Source organism: Calypte anna, chromosome 1, assembly GCF_003957555.1.
Source record: "Calypte anna isolate BGI_N300 chromosome 1, bCalAnn1_v1.p, whole genome shotgun sequence".
Classification (NCBI taxonomy): Eukaryota; Metazoa; Chordata; class Aves; order Apodiformes; family Trochilidae; genus Calypte; species Calypte anna.
In genome coordinates this window covers 184,159,279-184,186,093 of record NC_044244.1, presented here as the reverse complement: position 1 = coordinate 184,186,093, position 26,815 = coordinate 184,159,279, and the positions used below count along the sequence as shown (strand labels likewise).

The 26,815-nt window shown below is 41.1% G+C and overlaps 1 protein-coding gene across 1 annotated transcript; it reads right to left on the bottom strand.

The window, feature by feature from the left end:
* Positions 1–13,523: 13,523 nt before the first annotated feature.
* LOC103534504 (matrix metalloproteinase-27) lies at positions 13,524–20,786 on the bottom strand. The gene is made up of 10 exons (XM_008500472.2): positions 20,679–20,786; positions 20,087–20,325; positions 19,338–19,486; positions 19,112–19,240; positions 17,324–17,485; positions 17,045–17,168; positions 16,183–16,313; positions 15,770–15,929; positions 13,927–14,030; positions 13,524–13,726 (listed from the first exon to the last, which is right to left on the bottom strand). The coding sequence occupies exons 1-10, from the start codon at positions 20,781–20,783 to the stop codon at positions 13,626–13,628; spliced, it is 1,404 nt and encodes a 467-aa protein (XP_008498694.1). The 5' UTR covers positions 20,784–20,786; the 3' UTR covers positions 13,524–13,625.
* Between the last annotated feature and the right edge of the window lie 6,029 nt (positions 20,787–26,815).

The window sequence follows — 26,815 nt, the reverse complement described above, 5'->3', positions numbered from 1 at the left end:
TTTTCCTTGTTTTCCATAGTATATTGCTGACAATCATTTATTTTTTTTGCCCAAGTGCTACTACAGCACAAGTTCCGTGAAATCCTTCGTGACTCCCTCCCAGCTTTTGCTAGGCAGTGGTGAAATGTGTCTGAAATGTAGGGGGTTTCAGTGGTCTGTTGCTCCAAAATGGTGCAACCTTGCTGACTGTACATCTGGAATGCTCAAGAAAACTGTGATTTAAGAAGAATGAAGATTAATTGTTATCTGAAAGAACTTTAAATTTTTCACAGAAGGAGTTCTTGGTCCCTTTGGTCTCTGGTTTTGTAGCAGGCCACGAAAAGGAGTTGTTCCAGGTCAGAAGGAGAATTAGAGTCTGGGATTTCTGCTGTAAACTTGGGCTGAAATGGACCCAATCAACCACTGGCTGCCTTCTTCCAAGTGGTAATTTGATTGATGCTTCCCTGGAATGCACATACATCCTTCTTCATCCTCCCCAGCAGCTGAAGTGCCTGCTCAGGAGGTAACAAGTCCAAGTCAAGGTATGGCCTTGCTTTCAAAGGATTCTTTGTAAAGGGGGGAATGATGACCTGTCTCACAGACCTCTCAGACTGTTTTTTAGTCAAGATATGATAATCTTTTGAAGTCAGAGTCTTCCCCCACATATAAATGAGCTTATTGCTAACTTCAATGCAGTAATGATTTAACTTCTTTGGAGGAAAAAGTTTTCATCTCCTTCATCTCAACTGGACAATAAAATCCTATGGAAACACATGGTTTTCTTCTCCAAAAACTTACTGCCACAAAGAAAATCAGCTTTTACATATTTCCCAGTGAAACTATACAAAACATTGAAAAATTGCACAAAACAGAGAAACTGTGCCACATGAGTGTGGCAAGCCATCAAGGTGCAAAGAACAAACAGTATCAGTATACTGATAAAATAAATAGGACTGCAACCACTTTCCTCTTATCTAAAATTATCTTTCAAACAGGGCAACATGCAGATTGCTTCTTGAGGAAAGTCTCTGAACTGACTCTTGAATCATGTCCAAATGCTCTTTTGTCCAGGACAAAGCTGTACCAGGGACCAAGGTAATATTTTAACAGTGTAGATTGTAACTTCTCTAACATTGCTTAATTTTCTCTTCTGTAGACAAGGAACCAGTATGACCCACAGGCCTCTCAGGATTTTTCTCCACAACACTACAACTTGGTGACTGTTCCAGTGTTGATACTGCAGAGATCTCCAGGATGGGCTTAGCATTAAACCAGCAATCACACCTTAGGGTGAGACAGCCTCCTGACACACAGCAGGGAAGTGTCACCCAGCAGATCCTTGGCAAACCACAACAATGAGCAGCATAATAAATTTATGTGTGTGTGTGGATCCTCAGTGGCCAGTAGTAAAAACTGTGGCTTGTGCTATTTTATTAAATTATGTCACAGATAGTGACAGATCAAATTTCGGTTTTCTGTCTCTTGCTACGCAATGATAGGTCAGAAATAATTCATTCAGGATTTACTGAGTCTATAATTGAAAGACTAAGATTATACCTTTTTCCTTATACTTGAGGATAAGTTTGCTTGGGATTAAAGTTTATTAGTCTGTTCATGTAGTATTCACTTTTGAAACTGACCTCAAATAATCTCCTAATGTAGGATTTCACATTTCACACTTCTACATTTTAAAATTATTTCATATCCCACACTGTTATGCTATTTCTCACCAGGTAGCCCAGGAATCATCTAATTCCTGGATGTAAATTTTGCAGATCATTTCAAAGGAAGTCCTTGAGTCTGCAAGATGAGTAAACTCTTTCCATGGACTGTTTGTTCCCATGGTCTGCTTCTCTGTGCTGTCAAGATGATTGCCCCCTCCAAATATGATGCAATTTGAAATCCCTTTCTCATCCCAAGCAATTAACTCATGATTTCTATGTTTTATGCATCCTGTCCCATGTCTTTCCTTCCATAGTTACGAGGAGATAAGTCTGATATCATCTTTGGATTTGGTATCATTCACCCAACTTTCTTAAGTATAAGCATAACTACCTAAGAATAATCTATCTCTGAGCATGGGGCTGAAGGACCAGGCTATAGAGTAGGATGAGCTGTAAATATATAAGTTTATAATGACAGAAAAATCTAGACCTGATTTTTTTTTTCTTTATGTGGTTTTAATTTGCACTGGGTAAGTTCTGTGTCTCCGTTTTCTATAATTATTTAGTGTTAGCATTGTGATAATGCTTAAAAGTTTCTGTAATGAATCAGGGTTCATTTTAAAAGCTGCTTTAGAATGTGGCTTCAGGAGCTTTCTTACATTCTTGTGGGTCACAGCAGTGTGATTCTTCATAGAAAACCAATAACTTCATACAGCCAAAAGCTAAAGATCAGTAAAGTTAGTTACCACGTTAGCTTTTTTTTCTTCTTTTTTTCCCCCCAGCCATTTCCCCTTCCCTGTGCAATACTTTCCTTTAATTCATCGCTTAATCTGCTCCGTGGGAACTGGAGAGCCCCGTCGTGACCTGACATCTAGTGGCAGCACCGTGTATTGGTAATGAGAAAAAACCAAACCAGCCAGAGGTGAGAAATGTCATAGCATGGGAAGATTTTAGAGGTTAAAAGTAACATGAGATAATTTCATTGTATTACAGACATCTTATGTTATTAAATATTTAGTACTCTTTATGTGATGCAATGCACTTGGTGGCACACTAACAAGTGTGTACTTCACACTAAAACAGACAAAAAAATGTGCACTTGAACTTAGAATCACAGAATCATGGTTTGGATTGGAAGGAACCTTCAGGATCATGTAGTTCCACTCCCCCAGCACGGGCAGGGACACCTCCCAATAGACCAGGTTGCTCAAAGCCCTTCTTTGGTGCTTTCCAAAGGGACTTCCCTTCCCTGGGACTTCCAGGGAGGAGGCATCCACAGCTTCTCTTCCACACTTGGGTAATGACACAGTATTGTTCTCCTGGTTTTAATTTTGGACGGAGAATAACTTTGCAAAGCACATCCCTGAAATGAAGCTGTGGGATTTCAGTTAGCTGCAGGTAACCTATGTGGGGTACTTACACGGCCTGACTGTGCACACCCACTCCAGGTCATCTTATTTCTCTTCCCACAGAGTCACAGAATCATTCTGGTTGGAAAAGACCTTTAAGATCTTCAACTTCAACCTCTACTGAGTCCAGTATAAAAGTCCATTTTCCTATAGGACCATATCTATCATCTTTTAAACCCCTCCAGAGATGCTGATTTGACCCTGATCCTGCTCAGTCTGATCTATTGTTTAGTTACCCTTTCAGTGAAGAAGTTTGCTCTAATATCTAATCCAAACCTTCCCTGGTGCAACTTGAGGCCATTTCCTCTCATTCTCTTCCTTGTTACTAGGTAGAGACTGTCCCCCACCTCACTACATCCTTCTTTCAGGTAGCTGTTGAGAACAAGCTTTGTCTTCTGCAAACTAAACAACTTCTGTTCCTTCAAAGACTCCTTGTCAGACTTACACTCCAGACCCTTCACCAGCCTCATTGTCCTTCTCTGGACTTGCTCCAGCACCTCAATTGCTTTCTTGTGGTGTGGGAACTGAACACAGCACTCAAGGTGCAGCCTCACCAGTGCTTAGTACAGGGGCACCATCACTTCCCTACTTCTGCTGGCCACACCATTCCTCATATAAGTCAAGGTGTTGGCTTCTTGGCCTTCTTGGCCACCTGAGCACACTGCTGGCTCATATTCAGTGCCTGTTGTTCAACATCTTCAGGTCCTTTTCCTCTGGGCAGCTTTCCAGTCACTGTTCCCTGAGCCTGTAGCATTTCCTGGGGTTGTTGCAACTCAAGTGCAAAACCCAGCACTTGGCCTTGTTGAAACTCATACAAATGGCCTCAGCCCATCAATCCTGCCTGTCCAGATCCTGCTGTGCAGAATTTCTACCTTCAGGCAGACCAACACTCACTCCCAACTTAGTGTCATCTGCAAAATTACTGAGGGTGCACTTGGTCTCCTCATCCAGACCACTGATAAAGAATTTGAAGAGAATTGGCCCTGGGGAACAGAACTTGTGCCCAGCATCCAGCTAGATTTAACTGTGTTCACCACAGCTCTTTGACCCCAGCCAGCTATCCAGGTTTTTATTTAGTGAAGTGTACACCAGTCTAAGCCATAGGTAGCCAGTTTCTCCAGGAGAAAGCTATGGGAAAATATTTTAGGTCCAGGTAGACAACACCCATGACCTTTCCCTCATCCACTAGGAGGGTCACCTTGTCACAGAAGATTAGGTTTGTCAAGTGACACCTGCCTTTCATGAACCCACCGTGGCTGGGCTTGATCCTCAGGTTGTCCTGTATGTGCCATGTGATGTCACTTAAAATAATCTGTTCCATAATCTTTCCAGCACCGAAGTCAGACTAAAAACCCTGTAGTTCCCTGGATCCACCTTCATTCTTGTAGATGGAAAGAACATTTCCCAGTCTCCAGTCAAATGGGACCTCCCTGGTTAGACAAGATTGCTGGTAAATGATATAAAGTGGTTTGGTGAGCACTTCTGCCAGCTCCCTCAATACCCTCAGGTGGACCCCATCTGGCCCCCCAGAACCCTGTATGTCTAAGGGGTGCAGCTGGTCATTAAACATCTCCTCTTGGATTAGGGGGGTTTGTTCTGCTCCCCATCAATGTCTTCCAGCTCAGGGAGCTGAGTACCCAGCAAAGGAACTGGTCCTACTACTAAAGACTGAGAGAATATTTGCTTTACTGAGTATATATTTGTTTTTCCACAGTGCATATTTGTTTTACCTTCTTAGCATCTGTGTGTTACACTAAATATTTACTCCTGTCAGACAGTTTAGGGTCATGTTGCTGCAAAACTGACCTTGATTTTGTAATTTCTAAGTAAACAGAAAGTGTACAATTGTATGGAGGCTTGTACACTTACCAGTTCAGGTTATTGTGCTTACTACAAGCAAACACAAACATGTATTTTTTTGTCGTGGAAAGCTGCCCAGATTGAGTGTCCATCTGCCTTGAACACCACAAATGTATTCCAGGTGAAAACAATTACATTTTTATAACTGCTGGTGTGATAAACATTATATAATATTTTTTATGCTTCCCCTCTGTTGGCTACAGACAGGCAAAGCATTCAGTGGGAGACCTGGCACTTACTTCTGGTGCTAAAACACTTTCTTTTAGTCGCAAGATTTGGAGTTGTCCAAAGGACTGCTCTCTGGTCCAGACTCAGATCTCTCCATTAGGTGCCTGGGTAGCTTCCCAGACAGCTCCACAAGGAACCTGATTTTTATGACCACAAACTGCTCCACAAACTGAAATGGCAAGTGAGGGTGATGAGGAGGCTGGCTTCAAACCCACACAGCTCTAAACTGAAATACTGACACAAATTCAGCCTTTCCAAGCATGCTTATCTTGGTTTGTTAAAAGTCTATCATTCCCTTCTCCCTCACAGCAAAGAGATGCTCTAATAGATATCTTTGCTCCTCTCCATTGTCATTATGGATTCAAAGTTTCAGATCCAGTTAGCAGGGCACCAAGGCACAAGGATATATGTGGAAATCAAATAATTGGAGCTTGACATTTGCAGTTTAAAGAAATGTTGACACAAAAGTGTGAACAAACATGTCCCACAGCATAAATCAAAGTGAATGATACACTTTGCATTTTATTTCGTTTTCTGCCTTTTCATAGGATTGTTTCTCATAAATGTGAAGTCCAATAATCTGCATTTGAGGATAACTTGGTGAAATCAGAGGCAGAGGAGTATGCAGAATGGGAAGTTCATCTATAGGGATGAGAGCTGAGGGGGCTCCAAAGGGAAAAATACTGTGGGGTCTGTTCTTGTTTTCATGCACAGATCCTTTTGAATGTCATAGTGCGAGTACACATATCTTGAGCCAAGAGCTCAAGGAGTGGCCTCAATTGTGTAAACTTTGTACTGTCAGTACATTTCTATTGTCAGAAGAAGCACAGATGTCTTTATTAGGATTCTGGTTGAGCAAGAGATTTCAAAAGTAGAGATACTTTAATATGTGTTTGAATTTTGGCATGAGTTTGAAGATTTTGCTGAATCAGAATCTTCAAATTAAAATCTGTCCTCTTTTGTGCCTGATGTGCACAGGCTGCACTGTGGTGCTGGAAATGAAGAAAGTGTATATCACTACTGGAAATGACAAAGACATCTTTAATAACAATTCTTCCATATCATATTTTAGTTAAAATGCATGTCTAGGTGATGTTTCTGTACCTCTCTGTTTCTTTACATCTTTCTCATTAACTTGCAGAATTTTGATCCAGAACATACTTGGAGTAGTTTGGTCTCCTCCTGAGATCAGCGTAACCTTTTCTTTTCTTCCCTAGGCAAGGTGTATTTCTTTTTGCAGTCAGAGCCTGGTTTGTTTACAGTATTCCAGTTCACAGTAGTTTGAGGTGATAAATACACTGTCCAGCTGCTTAGAGAAGTGTAATATCCTAAGTACATTACATGATGATTTAAAGAAAAGCGTTCATGTATTTATTTTATTAATCCCTTCCTCCTATAAACTTTAGAGAAAGTCAAAAGCAGTGCTTACAGAAATAATGACAGTAGTCTGAAACATAGCTAGAGGCAAATATGCATCTATATATTTGTAGAATAAACATACACACGTTTGAGAAATGTTTTCCGGTGATCTTTGTAAACTATAAATTTTTCATCTTTATTACCATGTAATCCTATTTAATAATGCCATTTACCATATGTCTTTAAGCTGTTTTTTTTTCAAAAACATCTTCCTTTTAAATATTGATTTTTTTCATTTTAAGCAGTATAACCTTCTCAGTCTAGGGTAAACCAGTTTTTACCAGTAATAATTTAACATAATAGTTGCTGACAATTTAGGGGACTCAGTCCCTCAGGACATAGTTTCTCATATTCTATCAGTGTTTTTCTATATGTTTTCTCTTTGACAATTTTGAATCACCAGCAATTCGAAAAACACACTGCTCAATTTATTTAATTTAAATTAAGCTATTAAGAGATTTAACAAAGTATTTGTAATTTTCAAATTTAAGTGCTTTCCCTTGCATGTATTTCTCTCAACAGAATATATTTATTTAAACTGTTATTTAGAAAATCACGAGCTGTGTGACCACGCAATCAAGACTCAGCACTTGTGTAGCCTCCTGCCCCGAGCCAAACCTGGAACAGATGCCACGGCAGCTGTGACTACGGGGTGTAGCTGTGACCCCCAGGTAGCAGCTGTGACCGCCAGGTGTAGCTGTGACTGCGAGGTGTAGCTATGACCCCCAGGTGGCAGCTGTGACCGCCAGGTATAGCTGTGACTACGGGCTGTAGCTGTGACCCCCAGGTGGCAGCTGCGACACCTAGGTGGCAGCTGTGACCACGGGGTGTAGCTGTGACCGCGGGGTGTAGCTGTGACCCCCAGGTGGCAGCTGTGACCCCCAGGTGGCAGCTGCGACACCCAGGTGGCAGCTGTGACCGCGGGGTGTAGCTGTGACCGTCGGGTGGCAGCTGTGCCCTCCCGGTGTAGCTGTGACTGCGGGCTGTAGCTGTGACCGTCAGGTGGCAGCTGTGACTGCCGGGTGGCAGCTGTGACCATCACCTCCCTGCCCGGGATCCCCAATGTGCGGGATGGTGGGGATGGCCATCAGGTCCCTGTGGGATGCTGCTGTGGGATGTGTTGTGTGCTGCACTCTTGTGTGTAAGGTTCATAACTCCATCCTCTTGCAAGAAGCAGCACTTTCCATCTATGCCAATCTTCTGTATTCTCAGCAGCTGCTCCAAAAGGAGCCATCACCCTCATCAGTTCAGATCAGACACCCCACAGTCACATAACACATCAAATCCTGATAAGCCTGAGCAACCTACTCTGTATGTCCTTGAAAATTCATGTTGTCTTTTTATCTGATGGTTTAAAACCTTGTGTTGTTCAGCTGTGTGGAGGCTGTATTACTCTCTGTCCTCCCACTGGTGTGGGAAAGAAAAAAAAAGCTCATTTCCATGCAGCTGGTAACATCCTCTGTTCCTTTGCCCCTCCCTGAACACCACAGGGGCTGCACAGAGCCACAGGCATCTGTGGGAAAGGCACTTGTTTGCAAGCACACAACACACATCCCTGTATTCACTTTTTGGAAGGTAGCAAGACACATCAAGCACATGATGTGTAAGGAAAAACTTGAGCAGACAGCCTGCTCCTCCCTCCCCTCCTGCCCTCCATCAAGCTGATTTAATTAACGAATGCGGGAAAACCCTCCTTTTCACAGAATTATCACAGGTGGAAAATACCTCTAAGATCACTACATCCAACTATCACTATCCCCCCTCTCCCCAAATAATATATATATATGTATTAATACCTCTATCACCCACTACAGCATGTCCTGAAGTGCCTCATCTACATGTTTTTTAGATATTTCCAGGGATGTCGATTCCACCACCTCCCTGGGCAGCCCATTCCAATGCCCAACTATTCTCTCAGTGAAGAATTTCTTCCACAAATCTAGTCTAAACCTCCCCTGGTGCAACTTGAAGCTTTTTCCTCTAATCCTATCATTGTTCACTTGAGAGAAGGGGCCAGCGCCCTACAACCTCCTTTCAGGTAGCTGTAGAGAGCTATAAGGTCTCCTCTCAGCCTCATCCAAACTAAGCATTCCCAATTTCCTCAGCCTCTCCTCACAGGATTTGTTCTCCAGACCATTCACCAGCTTGGTTGCTCTTCTCTGAACTCACTCCAGCAGCTCAATGGCTTTTCTGTAGCAAGGGCCCAGAACTGAACACAGTGCTCAAGGTGCAGCCTCACGAGTGTTGAGTACAGAGACATACTCCCCTCTCCTGCTGGCCACACTGTTACTGATACAAGCCAGGATTCTGTTTCCTTCTTGGCCACCTGGGCACACTGCTGGCTCATATTCATGTCGGTGTTGACCAACTCCCCCAGGTCCTTTTCCACCAGGCAGCTTTCCAGCCACTCCTCCCCAGGCCTGGGGTAATGTTGCCTGGGGCTGTTGTGACCAAAATGCCCTTGTTAAACCTCATTTTAATGACCTTGACCTGCTGGTCCAGCCTGTCCAGGTCCACTTGCAGAGCCTTCCTACCCTTGAGCAGATCAACACTCTCATCCAACTTGGTGGTATCTGCAAACTTGTTGTGGAAACCCTCTATCACCTCATCATCAACATTATTGATAAAGATATTGAACAGGATCAGCCTCAAAACTGAGCCCTGGGGAACACCTGGTGACTGATTGCCAACAGGAGTTAACTCTGTTGACTACAACTCTTTGGGTCCTGCCACACAGACAGTTTTTAACCCAATGAAGAGTATATGAATGAAGAGTATATGTGTCTATGCCATGAGCTGAGCTTCTCAAGGAGAATGCTGTGGCAGACTGTGACAAAGTCCAGGCAGACATCCACAGCCTTCCCCTCGTCCACTGGGGGGAGTGACCTGATCATAGAACAGGACCTGGTCAGGCAGGACCTGCCTTTCCTGACCCTATGTTGCCTGGGCCTGATCTGGCTCTCCTGCACTTTCCATGGGACCACACTCAATATGAACTGCTCCATAATTTTTCCAGACACTGAGGTCAGGCTAACAGCCAGCAGTTCCTAGACAGTATTCACAGCCAAAGCCCTAGCAGTTAAATCTCAGAACTTTGCATCCTATCTACAATGTATGTGTACAGGGTATTCTCAGTAATGTCACTGTCCTGGGTGTCACTTAGAGTGCCCACCCTGCCAGGGTCTGCCTGTGTTGGCAGCTCTCAGAAGTGCTCTCCCCTGTTTCAGCCAGGCACATGCTGCAGCTCACTGGCATATCTTGCTAGAGCCCTGTCATACAATTCAGTGCTCTGCCTCTGGTGTTTCTGGCATGTCTGAAGGTTCAGCCTTGAAAAAGGCTGAAATGTTCTAAGCTGTTCAAAGAGAGTGTGTCTATCAATGCTAAAACACCTGCTTTGCAGATTCCTTTTCTATTACCAGGATTTGGGCAATTAGCAGAAAGAGGCAGAAAGTTATGAGTGCAGGGAAGAGTGGTTATGTACATCCAGGTAACGACAAGCTCCTTCTCCATATGTAACCTCCTACATTTGTGTTCTTCTTTTAAGGTACCAAGCCCTTAGAAAGATGCTGCATTGATTTTCTCGAGGCTTTCATCTGTCACCCAAGAGCCTAGGGGATATGTTGCTCACTCAAAAGGGCAAGGTTAAGCAGTGAGTTTTAAGCTTTACTCTAGCAAGTATTTGATTATACACAGCTACTGCATCTTGCTGGGTACTTCAAGCACACTCCTGTGCCAGTGCTGGGACACTGTGTCCTTGCAGGCAGGGCAGTGAGCAGAACCCTTCAGGACAATACAGCAGGACACCACTTCATGTGTCTCAGCAGCACATTACATTAGTATACAGAATTTTTTCTCATTTCCTAATATAGCCTCATCATCATGAGCATATGATCCATTTGAAAATCAGATGTTAAAAAACTCCAATTAATTGGCCAGGACATGAACAATCATTTTTATTTTGTGTTATAAAACACAAGTGCAAATACAACTATGGATTAGTCTTTTCTGCCTTGTTTTGCCTGCCCTTCCAAAATGTTCTTGTCAATGGTAAGGGGAATATGACATAACAAAACCAAATGGAAGCATTCAGTGAAAAGAAAGAAGAATGTTTATTAAAAAAACAAAAAAAATTACTTCAACTTGACCATGTAGAATCCTGTTTTCTATGTATTGGTTTGTGTGTCCTTCTGGCCCAACAGTAAATGGAGTTATTGGCCAACTGCAGCCAAGCCAAACTGAGATGCTGCAGCTCCTACAGATTTTGTGGGAAATAGTAGCTGGATAGAGCAGAAAAAAAGCTATTAATTTGGAGAAGGTTAATTCATCCCTTGGCTGGGCTGTGGACAACTGCACAGCAGTACTCACCTGGTAAACTAAGTGCAGTGTTGGGGCACATATTATGGGAGCTGTTGGTGGCATATGAGAGTTGGTGGTGGTATTGGGAGCTCTAGGGCTGTGGGAGAGTATGGTGAGGTACAAGACATAATTCCAGGTTAGCCAGGCTCCTGGCTTCTGTTCTGGTTCATATTTCTCCAAAGACATGACAAGTGAAGAGGGAAAACTGAGTGACCAAGCTCTTATCACTGCTCAAAAGTCAAATCTTTTTGAGCTGCAAGCCACTTTTCAGACCTTCATCACAAAGAAAAGGAAAGCAATGCCCATTGCTTTGTTTTTGCAGGCAACCAGTGAACACACACCCCACACAGGATTTAACAGAATGCCAAAGCAACCACTCACAAAACTGCATTAACAGCATCTCTCTGTTAAAGATTAACTTTCCTCAAGCGAGGGATTTATCTAAGTTGTGAAACAAGGTTTCACCTGAGAAAAGGGAGCACCAAATAATTATGATGTTTGTTTATGTCTTTGAAGATAGAGGAACTTGGCCACATATTATAAAGAAGAGAATAGTCTCCTCAGTGACTCAATGATTAAACTTTTGTTGTGGCCCAAACTACAGTTGTATTACACACTGAGCAGGGGGTGTGTCAAAGAGTAATCTTGCCACTGGGTTTAAACATTTGAGTGTAACTTTGCTGCTTCTGTGGTTCTGCTGTTAAACTATGCTTTCTATAAAGCCAGGAGCTGAACTGAATGCTGGAAAAGAGTTTGAGAAGGCTGGAAATAGGTAAGGAATAGGTAAGGAATTGTCTCCATCTCACCTGCTTCCATCGTGTTCTGCTCTTGTCTAGTGGGATGTCATTGTCACTTCAAAGGCAGGAAGTGTACTTCCAAGTAGGAGCTGTCAGACAACTTTCTCACTGCCTTGTGGTGAGATTAAAAGCTTTTTCTTTTAGCATATCTTGCCAAAAATTGAACAACAGGACGAGAAAAATAGGATGTTCTATTTTTGAACACATACAAAGTAAAAGTTACCTAGCAAAAATGCTATAAATTTCACCAGAGTTTAGCCACCTGAAAGTCAGATGCTCTAAGTTAGTAAGCCAGACTTCTTCTGCAAAGAGGTGTTTTCTCCAGGGGCTGGAGATAATTTTCTGCCCTGCCCCAGTCTTTGAATGATATGAGGTAAGTAACATTGTGGAGAACTTCTTGATTTCTTTCAGGTTCTCCCCTAACACATGTAGATCAGGTATACAGATAGAAAACTGAAGTTAGATCAAATGAATGCTCACTCCCTGGAAGTGCTCAAGGCCAGGCTGGTTGGGGCTTTGTGCAGCTTGGTCTAGTGAGAGGTGTCCCTGCCCATACTTGGGGGTTGGGACTACATGATCTTGAAGGCTACTTCCAATCCAAACCATTCTATGATGCTAGGAATCTCACACAAATTGTTACCTTTTCACCCCAATTTAAACTTAAATTTTGAATATCATAGGTGTTCACCACCATTAGCTTTGTTGATCAGTGGAACAGCTATCTGAGACCCTGTTTTGTTTTCCTGCTGAGAACCAAACCAGTGGGGTTCTCACAGCAATGGCAGCAACATAATTGTACCCAATCTGTCTACACCAGATTAGGTTGGTAAAGTTCAGGTTGGGGTCATTGCATTAGTGTATCTGGTAACATAGGAAAAAGAAATTTTTCAGGCAAACATGCAACTGGTGTGTAAATCAGACAGATACATGAGAACTAGGGAGCAGGAGGACAAGCCAGTGCTATTCTGACCATATTTTGAGCTGTGCCTGCAGTATGACCAGCCCTTTGGCAGTGCATTCTGGGCCTTTTTCCAGAGTTAAATGTGAAGGAAATACTTGTAGAGGCTATGGACTAAGCTTTATATTATATGGCCTGATTTTGTGAGGTGTTTGTTCACCTGATGGCAGAATGCAATAAATCTTATATATATATATATATGTATATTTATATACATATACACACACACATATATATATGTATTTGAAGCTCGTGCTTTGTGGTAGTGGAGTAAAGGTTGTGGTCCACAACATGGTGGAAAAATCTGTTTCTTGAATAAGGCAGGGATGATTTTTGAAGGATCTCAAGTTCACAAAAAATAGTCATTGATGAAATGCTGTTACACTGGGTATGATAACGAGATAATGTGCTTAGACACAGGGACTGGAGGGTGATTTTAGTGGCAACATAATGATGTAATGTGAAAGGGATAAAGTTCCAGGAGTCAAAGAAGAGCAGAAGAAAACAGGAGAGAAGTCAGCAAAGGAAGTCTTTAATGAAAAGCCTGGTTTTGAAGACATTTAGAGAGAAAAGAAGCAAAATACAAACATTGTTTGTTTGAAGCATTTTAACATATTATCAAGTCTTTCACACCTCAGAAATATGGAACACCTTCAACAAGTGAAGCAGAAAATAGTTGACATTAATCTGAAAATATTTATTGCCAAAATGCTTGAAAATCCACCTGAAATATAAAATAATAAAGTCTGTTGGACCTTTTGAACTTAATCAGGAAAAAATGCAGTTTTATTCTAGCCCTTGGAGATACAACAAGAGCTGACATGCTGCTTTAGTAACACAGTAGACACATGAAAATTAGTACTGCTGCCTCTTCTGTGTACTGGTGTATAGGAACTCCGAGGAATCTAGAATCATTTTAATCCTAATTTGTTGTGTTTAAGGCTGGTTAATGATATTAACAGTTAAACCAGCTGTTACTCTTCATTTCACGGATAACTTTTTTTGCCATAGGGTCAAACTCCCACTGCTTTGATCCATGGAAGAAGTAGAAGAATCCTGGAAATAGAGAAGTAAAGCATTTTATTATCAATACTAGAAATAGCTTCATCCTGACAAAGTGGGGAATATCGTCTTTGAACACACAGAAGAGCATCTTTGTCTTTGGCAGGATGCAGCAATAATGACATTCATCATAACTCTAGAACTTATGTTCTGTATAAGTAAATGGATTTTACTTAAAATCTCATTTTATTTACCTTCCTGTTGGAAAACAGCATCAACCTTTTGGCTAATTCCTGGAAAACCATCAACTGTGTGTCTAGGATAACCTTTTTCCATGGACTGTCTGTTTTCATCAAACCTAAATCATATGAAGGGAGATACATACTTTTACAGAATTTAGACATAAATTATTCAAAGAATTAAGCAGCTGCCAAAAGGTGTCCACCATCTGTAGTCTGATTGATTTTACTGGGGATACAAAGGGTGAAGTTTTCCACTGGTACAAATGTCTGTGGGACACTGGCCATTGTGTTTCCCATGAGATGGCTTCTTGTTTGCTGATAAAGGCAGGCACAGCTCCAAAAAAGCATTTGAAGTGAGAGAAATTGATGGAAATCCCTCATTTTTGGTAGCAGGGCTGGCATTTACCTCCTCTAATGGTAGCAGTGCTACAGGCAGCACAGGGAAGCTGGCCAGGCTAATTCCTGCTGTAGGGACTGCTCAGATTTACTGTATGAATTTTAAACTCCTCTTAGACTGTGATACAATATTGCACATAGTCCTGTACCAGTTGACAGATTTAGGTGGAGGAAAGCAAGCTCATTTATTTCGAGGACAAACAAGTTATTCTTAAATGAACCAGGCCAATTTTTATTAGATGGGGCTGAATTTGGGGTCTGAAAGGAGAACTTAAAACTTTCTTGAAAATTTGATGAACCCTCTGAGGAAAAAAGCAAGCAAACAAGCCTTTGTTTTACTTCTCCCTGGATACAAGAAATGCTTTTCACAGGGACATGAGCTGAAAAAATGAGATAAGAAATCCCTGCTGTGGCTTTCCTACATGCCATGGTCTTGTGACCAAAGCAGTAAAATAACACTAAAAGATATTGCATTTCCAAAACTATAAAAACCAAATGAAGAGGAAACGACATACAGATGGAAATCCAGCTGACACTGTACACCTCAGAGCAATTCACAATTAATCACTATAAAGTGTTTTGACCCCCACACACTCCTGGTGTCCATAGAAGGCTCTTGCAGTGGCTGTCCTTGCATGGAGGAACCTATCAGCATCCCAAAGCTGACTTTTTGCTTCTGTTTCCCTGGTATTAGTATATCAGGAAAGAAGTGTGTTGCAAATCCAGTGCTAACCAGCCAAAGAAAGGAAAGTGAACTATCATATTATCTTTCTAAATAGATAAAGTAATCCACGACTTTTTCAAAAGCAGAGAAATCATGTACAAGCCATCCCAGCCAGCCTTCTGCTGAAGTAGTTTAGCTTTCAGATCTTTTTTTTTTTTTTTCTTTCTAGAGGTACCTTTGTGTACTGTATTTCTAAAAATTACCTACTGTCTTTAGTTTTTTTCATCTTCCAGGCACAATGCATCAAAATAGGCTCATTTCTTGAATACCTGTTTTAGGATACCCTTAAACTCTCAAAAGTGAAAGCCATATTTTCCCTGGGTAAGAATCAAAGAAATATTTCTTTGAAAAGTAGGATTACTATAGTTAGTTAGCTGCATATAGTTACCTAAAAGTCTTCTTTCTCTATAGAATCACAGAATGGGTTTGGTTGGAAAAGAATTTTAAGATCATCAGGTTCAACTGTTAACATAAGGTAACACTGCCAGGTCAACCTCTAAACCATGTCCCTGAGCACTGCATCTGCACCACTTCCCTGGGTACCCTGTTCAATGCCTGACAACCCTTTCAGTAAAGAATTTTTTCCTAATATCCAATCTAAACCTCCCCTGGTGCAACTTGAAGCCATTTACTCTTCTTCCATGGTTTGCTAGTTGGTACTTTTATCTGATGGACAACTTTTAAACAGATTATATTTGATTTAATCACAAGAAAACATTTGACAACTTCTCTTACCTCCAGTACTTGTCACCTATGAAAAAATCTGTCTTCCCTGTATTTTTATTACAAACAGCTGCATCGATTTTCTTGACGCCTTTGGGGAAGCCCAGTGTGTTGATATTCTTTGGATAACCAAGCAACACCTGATAACCGCTAACAACCCAGAACTGATTGCCTGTTAAAAGAGAAAAAAAAAGTATTTAGTTGTGTTAGTGATTTTGAGATACTAAAAGAAAAAAGTTTCCTCCCTTACTGTAGGTCGTAGGAAAACTAGATGAAATGTCCTTTTTTTTTTTTTTATTTGAGAATTTTTTGAGAATATTGAGAATATTTATTTTGAATTTTATACCCCTATAGCTACCTTTCCTTACTTCCATCTTCCCACAAAATTAAAGGTAAGAAAAATTTGAAGAAAAACTATACATCACCTTTGAAAAATAGGATCTGATCTTTCATGTTCTCATACACAGCTTGAATGCCAGATGGCAGTGTTGGCCAGAGGGCAGAAATTAATTCACGTTCAACTTCTGAGGTATCAGGATAGACTCTCCATAAGTGCCTGATTTAAATATGAAACAGCTTCTGTAGTAAATAACAAACCACACAGATTTCTGTACATGCACAAGAATGTGAGAAACATTATGACATTCAAGTTCTTTCTTGTCAGTGGAGCAACTTGGATTGATGTGTCAGAAAGGAAAACATTCCCCTTGGAGGGAACCAAGGGGGCTTTTTTAAAATTTCTGAATTCTTTCTAGAATTACCATTCTCATTGGTTCTGAGAGCTTAATGGTATCAAATACAAATAATTGAAAAATTCTGATTGTTTCTGTACCACATAATAAGGGAGTTATAGGATGCCAGATGAGCCTGACTGTAAGTTACTCTTCGTACAACTGGATGATTTTGGTCTTGCACAGGTGACTGGAAGACAGATTAGTCTGATTAAGTAGTAAAAAATGCTAACTTCTTAGGAAATTATTGCAGCCTTCATTCATGTCACTTCTTGGTGTGATGATTGATAGATTTGCAAATAAAGTTTTATTTGGGCTAAGAGGTTTTCTGGAAAAAAGTGAAGCACGTTTTTTGTTCTTTTTTTTTTTTTCCAGGGGAATAATGAAAAATATGAATATAGCTTTTATCAGCAAATAGTTTTGTTTCCACAAACTGAGATGTATCCATTTGACTCATTATAAATCCCACAGTCATAAGCATGCAAACCACAACAGTATTCAGTCTTTGCAGAAATAATGAAAAACTTGCAGAGGCAAATGTCATATCCATCTTTACCTGCCCTTTAGAAAAATGACTTCTCTTCGGAGTGTAGTTACAGCATCAAAAGACATGTGGGAGCCACAGGTTTTAGGTGAGGTGGGGGTGGTTGGTTTGTTATCTGGGGTATTTGATTGAGATCCTAAGGCAGATGTTTTAGACAAGATAGAACAAATTTGTAGAAACATTAAGATTTTTACATATAAATGCAATTGTCATATTATGAGATTTTTTTTTTGCGGAAGATACTGTTTCTCTCCTGCTTACTTCTTTTTTAAAGCCATGGATTTTACTCACCATAAATGGACTGAATGCCACTTATATCATCTGGAGAGAGGGGAAATTCCCTGGGGCTGACATAGGCATAATTGGGGAACATCAAAGCCCTCTGGTCGTTAGAATGGGAGAGGCCCAGGGCATGGCCAACCTCATGAGCAGCAACGAGGAACAAGTTGAACCCTTAAAAGATCGATAGAGAGAAGTGCTCAGCCTCACGTTGGACTGCAAATGGGTGATACACTGTGAACACAGCAGGACTATTCCTCAGTGATGACTTCCATACAATATACAGAAGTTCACCAGGGTATGCATGTAAACATAGAGTAAATATATATTTTCTATAGGCTAAGGTTGTGTTCTTACCCCAGAAGAAGGGAGTGGCTTTTGGCCGTCTTTTCTACTTTTTTTTTCTGCTAGCTACTGCAAGCATATGTGCAGCATGAGTGGATGTCTGGGGGTGAGTGTGGGTGCAGCTCTGAGGAATGTCCTGGCAGGGTTTCCTGGCTGAGCTAGAACAGATTACAAAGTGAATCAGATCAATCTGAAAGCTCCCCAGGGCAAGGATAAGATGGTGCACAGTGTTCACTTGAGGTGCCAAGTGTCACTCTCTGTCACTGTCTTTCTTATAAACCTGAGAAATCTGAAGAGATTTCTTCCAGAGAAAATGTGATTGTGAATATGTAGGGAAAAACAAAACTCTAGAGGAATTATTTTTGCCATTAGGACTTTCAAGTGTATGAGTCCTTGATAGCTTTGTCAAAGAAATTACTGGTTCAAAATGTGCTTATGCAGGCTAAATCCCAGTGAAATATATTAACATAGTAAACAGATAAAAATGTGATTTCCTTCATCATGCATCTCTCCAAGTAATATGACTTTTAAAGTAAGGAAGAATGATGACCTGCCCTCAATACCAACAGATTTAGTGAAGATCACAAGTCTGTGGCAGAGCAGAGGACTGGTCACTGATTGCTCAAGAAAGGCTGGCTGAAGCCTAGGTTTCTGTTTCTCAAAAAAATCCAAACAAACAGAGACTCATTTTTTCCACACGTATTTCCATTCCTCCCCTCTCACGAGCTCTCTGAGCTCTCCACTGAGTTCTGTAATGCCTGCTGGAGCAGATAGATGACTGAACACTTGGTGTTCCTCTCTCTTCTGGCCTGGTGGAACACATCTGTAGTCAGCTGTACATGTTGCATCTCAGCCTGTGGGTGACCTGAACAGCATGTTCAGCTCCTGGCTGCTGGCAGGCAGCTGAAACTGCTTGGAGAACACTTCCAAGTATAATCCCATCCTAGCCTGAAAGTGGGGTAAAGCCATAACAGCCCATGGTTGGACCTATCTCTGTTCTCTTAGTGAAGACTCTTCATTATCACTGGTGGCTGTAATGTTTTTTAGGTGGTTGGTGTCTACTTTGAGGCCTGCTGCAAGGCATGGTGTGCTTCCTTCCTTCCTTCCTCTCCAGTGTGTGGCAGTGCCAGGCTTGGTACCAGCAGTGCACCAGGAGTGGAAAAAGTCAGAAAGCTTTTATGATGAGTTGGGAAACTCTGGGGGGCATGGGCCCTGACAATCCCCAGATAAAAGTGACCTGTCTGTGCAGCATTTGTATCTGAAAAGAGTTGTCCCATTTACATCTTTTCCAGTTTTATAATCACTGCAAGTATTCCAGTTGGAGAATGGCCTGTAACATCCTCAAACTGCTCTTATGGTTAATGCTGTTTCATCTCAGTCTATTCTTTCACCTAAATATAATCAAAAGGGAATTTATCCATCTGCATAGCACATCAGAAACCATTTATTACCTACCAGCTGAACCTGTGGTCCAATCTTCATCCTCATCAAAGTGCACATCACCACCAAAACCATTGCCAGGTGGAAAGGCATGAGCAAGGACACCAAGGGGGCCATCAAAATAACGAGGGCAATGTCCATGAGCTAAATAATATGATGTTGAAACAACATTGAGTTTATGTCATGACTACAGGAAAATCTTTAAATTAATCTTACCATTGGTATGCAATCAGCTTATTACCTCTGGTCCCAAAAGCAATCATTATATCTGCTATTCCCACATGAATGTGAGTGAAGGTCAGAGGAGTGACAGTTCTCCACACTTCAAATGCCTTCTGAATTGCTTTATCCACATCCTCTTTGCTCATATCTGGTGTGTAGTTCACAATTCTACAGTTATGAGAGTTCAAGAAATAATACTTGGGGTTTGCAGAAAAAAAATCTCCAATATCATTAAGATGATGAACAGAGATGTACAAGAAGCAATTTAACTTGTCATCCAATAGCTTGCAAGATTAATCTTGGACTGAGTGAGTTTTAGTCACATGATAACTGTCCAACATGTGTTTTTAGTAATAATTGTGTATGTGGTATCAGTTTTTCTCAAAATGGCCCCAAACCAAGAAGTTGTCCTTGAAGATGGGAATTGTCTCCTCAGGTTTCTATGACTACTACACTGTTGGTCTTAGCAAGTTTTAAAGATAAGGGGCTTGTACAGGATGCAACTGATATCCTTTTGGCTCACAGAATGTGTGTCTGGAATGATATATGGAAGGCAAAATACTACAGTTAACTCAGAAAATGGAAAATACCCATTTTGACTCTCAGAAATCTCTCTCAGGAATACACATAGCTAACAACTGTGGAAAGAGAAACATTTCTGTATTCCCAACTGGAAACAATTGCTATAGGAGTTATGCTTAAATATAACAAATATGGATACTCACAAAGCCAAAATTTAAATTAAAGAACTGGTTATCAAAATCCTACCTGTATGTCAGCTTGTTTTTCTTCCATCCTGGCAGAGTAACACCATAGAGACCCACATCAGGAACTCCACACCTAGGTTTCTTCATAATTTCCAATGTCTCTCTGTCTGGTTTTCCAGTCACTTTCAAACCAAAAAATTGTTGCATTTTCTGAAGTTTTTCAGCTGTGGATTCAGCATTTACTTTCCAACCACCTTGATTTGGATCTTCCTCAACAACATAGAATTTGCTCAAATAGTCCTAGCAAAAAAAATAAAGCAAATAGATTTCACATTTTGACCTGTTTCTTAAAAAAATATCTCCGGACTGATACTCTTTGTGTACTTTGCTGGCATTTCATCTGCCTGTGATTTCGGAGAAAAACAGATGTTGTTCTTAGGACTTTAGCTAAACAGAAACAGAGTCTCTGACTCCTACTTACTTGACATTTCTAGTTTGTACAGAATTTTCCTACTTTAGTAAGGGTTGGAGAACATAGTTCTGGTTAAAGACATTGTCTCAGAAAGACAGCAAACAGCTGTGTAGCTGGTACACACAGGCTATATCTAACTTGAAAGGACTTGGTAGATCTCACATAGAGACAATGCAGTTACCTGAACGAGCTTCGCATCTTCTTCTTGGTTGTCTTTCTCTGGGTGGATGGGAAGAGTGCCAGAAACAGCTGCATATGTTAAAAGAAACAGTGAAAGATCCTTCATTCTCACCCTGGTCTCTGTCCTGGTAGGGGAGCACTCTGATTTCTGCTCCCTGTGCATCCTCTCTTGCATCCCAGTTCGTAGGATTATGGGGTGTTTTGTGGAGTCAGCTGTGGACTGACGCAGAGTTTATTGTGCTCTGGTTACCTCCACAGTAAACTTAATTAAACCCATCCCATTTCACAGACATCTGAAGTCAGTTAGTATTTGAGTACTTATAAGCTTCTTGGCTGCCACTTCAAAACTGACACTCAGTTTTAGTTATTTTACTCTGAATTTTACTGAACCTGAGCAATTTCATGCCAGAAAAAATATAAAACTTTTAAAGTGGTCCCAACCCAGCTGTGTGAAATGGAGCCACCCAAATGTGTGGTAAGGGATCCTTACCACTCTAAACTTGAAAATGTGAGTTATGCACCAGCTATGGAATGCATTCCAAAAAATTATAAGTTTGGGAGAAATGACTGTAAGCAGAAAGTTTTCTTTTAAAATTGATCCATAAAGTGAGACTGGGTATGTTGGAAAATGGATGAAGACCCCAAATCACTCCCAGCTATTCCTTCCAGATATTTGCAAATGTGTGTTTCATTTAAATTGTTCTGCTGTAGTCCCAGATATATGTAAATGAAAAAGATTTACCCTATAAATCCTGTGTAAAGGATGTGAATAAGCTTATGTATCTGCACTTATCTATTATCTATTATCTATTGATCTATCATCTATCTGCTGTTTCGGCACAAGACGTTTCTTCAGTTTAACCACATTAGCCACAGGGGATATGATTATTTCCTGACTTAAGCAATTCAGAATAAAGGAAGTTTCAAAAGTCACACAAGCTGTGACAAATTATGGGATTTCACTCTGTGCTGGTCAAACACCTTCCTCTTCCACTGGCAGCAATGGGAGCTGGATGTGCTTGGCACCTCAGAGGAATTCTGACAGCATGTGCTCAACATTAACAAAACAGCTGTGAGAAGTACCCTAATGTTGAACTGTGGCTTTTTCAGGAAATCCTTTTTTCCATGTTTTTGGCATTTTTGTTGTCACTTGCAGCCAACTTTTCTCCAGCTGGAGGCCTTAATGATGAATTTTCTTGCCCAAATTTCACAATGTAGCCTTGCTAGTTAAACTTCTTTGCTAATGGCATTTCCTAGCTACCATAAAGAGGCCCCCAAAAATGCTCACCTCAGTTTGCTTTTATTATCATTGTATTGTAAAGTAAGAGACACATGACGCCTGGATCCCATTCACGTCTGTAACCGAGGTACAAACTGTGACAACAAATTTTCTGAGATGAGGAGCTTGGCTTAACTGACATTGAAAATGACAAGTGGGGTTAATCCAAAAATAGAGAATGTATTTTTTGAGATCTGTCTACTATTTATAGATAGATATATTTATTTGTCTCAAAGGTTTTAAATCTAGAAGGAATGACCATGGTGCTATCATCTGACTGTACACAGTATACATCACAAAGGCAAACCCCTGTTCAGTGGCTTTTGCACCAAGTGTATTTTGCAGTGGAATTAAAATACCATTTTGGAAAACATGTTTTGGCTGATATGAATTTAATTTTGTAAAATATCAAGCCAGAACTATGAGTAGATTTGCTGTGAATTAGAAGCTGCTATCTTTCTTTGCATTGTGGTTGGCAATCAGAAACCTCACAGCTGTTTTCTGAGTAGCAGTGGAAGGAAAGACAGAGAAAGCAGCAAGGTTAAGATTAGTTGCACCTAACTTCATACTTTCATTAGTTATGCATATTTCTATACAACATGGAGAAATACACATCTCTGGAGAGTGATTCAACCACCTATCTTAGAATAAGATTAACTGGCCTCTGTCTTTGTTGAGCATTGAAAAGCTTAAACAAGTAATTTAGACTGAATTTCTAGTTACATCTGATAGCTCACGCTACATTAGGGCTTCCTCAGAAACATTGCAGTTCCAGGTGGTGGGAACCTATGTCACTCAAAGTGCTTTTAGGACTCACAATTTGACCACCCACACATCCTTGCAGCCAGTTCTCACTGCTTGTAGGAGAGATGCCTAAGAGAATTTCTTTGCAAGTGATATTTCACATTTATGCCTATAGCTGGCCTTGTGTACTGGGAAAAGAGGAAACTGTATAAGCAACTGCTGGTTATGGTTTCCTCATGCTTATCTTTGGCACTGGTTAGGTGATGGATGCTGATCTATCTCATGACTTCTGTCATCCTGCAATTGGTTTTATCCAAACTGCAGTAATGCCACCTGTATTTTAACCCAGAAAGGTCACTGCCTATCCTCATCACATCAGTAATACCCTGTGAAACTACAGAGGGCATCACAGGAACCATCAATCCTGCTGTATCATGGTGATCTTAGCACAATACCAGCAGGGATTCAGCTTTCCTAAGTTTGCACAACAAGGGTGTCTGCATCTGAGCTAACTGTCTAAGCTTGCATTGTATCAACAAAAAACTAATTAAAATGGTCACATGGTATCTAGGGTGTATTTCATCTGACCACATATAAGAAGTAAACTTTGGATGATTTGTACATCTCTCAGGAGCTCACCAAATGCTTTGACCAACACCATTGGCTGTGATGAGAGCCTAAGCCTGAGATCAGGCAAAAACACTTAGATTGCAATTAAGATTCATAACTTGTGCTTCTGAAACAGTTTAGTGAACCTGAAACATTGGCACAGGCTTGGTGGGGGACAGGTGGCTTCCAGATTGCTAGTTGGTGGCCAGCTGGAAACCTCCAAGCACTTTAATAGCAGTAGGTACAGGTTCAGGCAGGTGAGTTGAGCCATTATTTTGTAGGCTCAATCCTACTATAGACACAACAAAGCTTGAGTGAAAAGCACAGGACACTGGGAAATGGTTGAAACAATGTATTGGACCCTTGGCAAACCTCTAGCAAAGACTGCAACCCGTGAGTGCAGGATTGAGCCATCTGTACATAGGAGCCTAGAAACATTGTGGGGCTTTGGGAAGAGTTGGTCTCCCTGAAGTCCTGTTTGGCACCTGCATGGGTGATTTCAATACCCTACAGAACTTAAATGTACTGAATATGTTTAGGGAATTGGATTCCTGCCTGGGCAGATCAGTCTCAGTTAATAGCAATGAGGCTGTGACGGCTCACAGAAATAGTGACCAGGCACTAGGGAGTGGTATGGATTTCACTACTGCAGTTCAGTAATTAGCAAAAAGGATCACAAACTTATTTAAAAAGGAGTAACAAGAGGCAGTTGGGTGGACTGGGCTGGACACAACACCCAGATTACAAATTACCAAAAGTGGTGACACCCCCCCCCCAACGCAGTGGCTGCCAGCGTTAGGCATGGCCTCATCCTGCTCCTGTGGCTGGGATGGAGCAATCCCCCCACTCACACAGGCAAAGGAAATATTCACTCACATGAGAATGGGGAATATTTCTTACAAAGAAATCACCTCATTTTGAGCTCTCAGCCTTCCTGCTCAATGGAAATTCATAAAAAAGAACTTGATTTCCTCAAATTTTTAAATTATTGTTTTATAATAATTTATTTTTATTTTTTTTAAAATCATATAATCAGGTTAATTTTCAGATATAAAATTTATCTTTGAATAGTACTTAGACTAATTTTTACACCTGAATTTAAGAAACAACTCTGTTCTTTACTTACTTATAATAGTTTAGTAGGCTTCTAATACAGACAGCTAAGTAATTAAAAAAACCCATAACAGATATGTTCTTATAAGGTTCCATATTCTTTTCTGAAAATGGAATTAATTTCACTACATAAAACTAAAACCTTCCTCTGAAATATGTGAAATAATACAAATGTTGTGTGAGATAAATTTTATTATGTTCAGATGGCCTCTAATATTTTCATAAAAATCAGGAGCATTCTTTTAATTATTTTAATTTTTAAAGTAAAATTCCTCATTCTATAAGCCACTGAAATTAGGTAGGAATTCTACCTACTGGAGAAGTAAGCTCTTGAAAGACTCTTGAGCAAAGTGATTTATTTATCTGTTACATTATGAGGCAACCTATGGTGGTAAGGACTTGTTTCACTGATCCTGGGGCTCCTTCCTAATTTACATTTTCAAGCTTAAACCCAGTTCCTAAACTGAAAATCCAGCAGCTTTCCAGCCGTTCTTCTCCAAGTCTGTAGCATTCCATGGGGTTGTTGTGACCCAAGGGAAGGACCAAAAACTTGGGCTTGTTAAATCTCATACAATTGGCCTTAGACCACCAATCCAGCCTGTCCAGGTCCCTCTGTAGGGACAGACTACAAGCAGATCACCTTTTCCACCCAGTTTAGGGTAATCTGCAAAGTTACTGAGTGTGCACTCAGTCCCCCCATCCCTGATAAAGAACCCAAGGACTTGACCCTGGGGAACACCGCTTTTCACCAGACACCCCTTGGATTTAACTCCCCTCATCACAACTCTTTGGACCCAGCTGTCCAGCCATCTTTTTACCCAATGCAATGTGCACCCATGAAAGCCATGAGCAGCCATTTCCTCCAAGAGAATGATGTTGGAAACAATGTGAAAGGCTTTACTAAAGTCTAGGTAGACATCCACAGCCTTTCCCCCATTCACTAAACCTGTCATAGATGAGATCAGGTGAGTCAAGGAGGATCTGCCTTTTATAAACCCATGCTGACTGTTTTTCCTGTTGTGCCACATGTTGACATTCAAAATTATCTGCTCCATAACATTCCCTGGCTCTGAGGTCAGACTGACAGGCCTGTAGTTCCCTGGATCATCCTTCTGACCTTCTTGTAGGTGGGCATCACTGTTGCCAGTCTACAGTCAACTGAGACAAGCTCAGTAACCCAAGACTGCTGTTAAATGATAGCAAGTAACCTCAGTACCCTCAGTAACCTAGCAGGATCTATAGAATTGTGTGTGTCTACGTGGTGCAGCACGTTGCAAACCACTTACCCTTGGAGCATGGGGGCTCCATTCTGCTCCCCATCCCTGCCTTCCAGCTCAGGGGACTGGGTACCCAGAGAACAACTAGTCTTACTAATAAAGACTGAGGCAAAGAAGGCATTAAGTTCCTCAGATTTTCCTCATCCTTTGTCACTATCATAGAATCATAGAATACTTTGGGTTGAAAGAGATCTTGAAGATCATCTAATTCAAAGCCTCTGCCTGGGCAGTGACTCCTCCTGCCAGACCAGGTTGCTCAAGGCCCCATCCAACCTGGCCTTGAACACTTCCAGGAATGGGGCATCCACAGCTTCCCTGGGCAAGCTGTGCCAGTGTCTCACCACCCTTAAAAGAAAGAATTTATTAGTAATATCTAAATCTAATATCCTAATATCTAATTTAAATCCACCCTCTTTTGGCTTGAAACCATTACCTCTTGTCCTGTCACCCAAAGGACAGATCACCCATATAAAAAGTCCCTCTCTGGCCTTCTCATAGTCCCTCACCAGGTACTGGAAGACTGCTATAAGGTCAGATAAGTCAGATGTGTCTCGTGACTGATACAGGAGTGTTAAGAACATATCATGGCTTAAAACAGGAGGTTCTCCTGCCTTGCACTTTTCTGCGAAGGGTCTAGAGCCAAATTTTAGTGTGATCAAGAGAATACTGGCAAAGTGTGAGAGAGGGCATTTTGTTGTTTTTTGAGAAATTTGAAATAAGTTACTTACCAGTGCAGCCAGTGGCAGGACTAGAGATTCCTAGCCTCTAGCACTAACCATGGGAACTGTTTACATACTTAAAGAATCGTTGACTGGAAAACCTTAAACAGCATCAGGAAGAGGAAGCAGAAGCAGTGTCCTCTCTGCCTTGGGAATTTCCACAGTGTTGGGCTATGAAATCATGTCCTGTTTCACTGTCTGCACTGAGTTTTGCTGCGTGTTCTTCAGCACACCTCCTCCTCCATATGAGGGGAAGAGAGACCTCAGTCATGTGCTCTTCCCATGCTAAGGCAGCCATCACATTGCCAGCCTCTCCAAGCACTTGCCTTCAGACAAAAAAAACTTCAAAACTGAACAGAAGGAGACACAGCTGTATCAAAATGAAATAGAGAACCCT

Coding starts and splice junctions, on each gene's coding strand:
- LOC103534504 (XM_008500472.2), bottom strand. CDS start 20,783: ATGAAGGATCTTTCACTGTTTCTTTTAACATATGCAGCTGTTTCTGGC. Junction 19,241..19,337: donor GATTGCTTTTGGGACCAGAG/GTAATAAGCTGA, acceptor CATATTATTTAG/CTCATGGACATTGCCCTCGT. Junction 17,169..17,323: donor TGGCATTCAGTCCATTTATG/GTGAGTAAAATC, acceptor CATCTGCCTTAG/GATCTCAATCAAATACCCCA.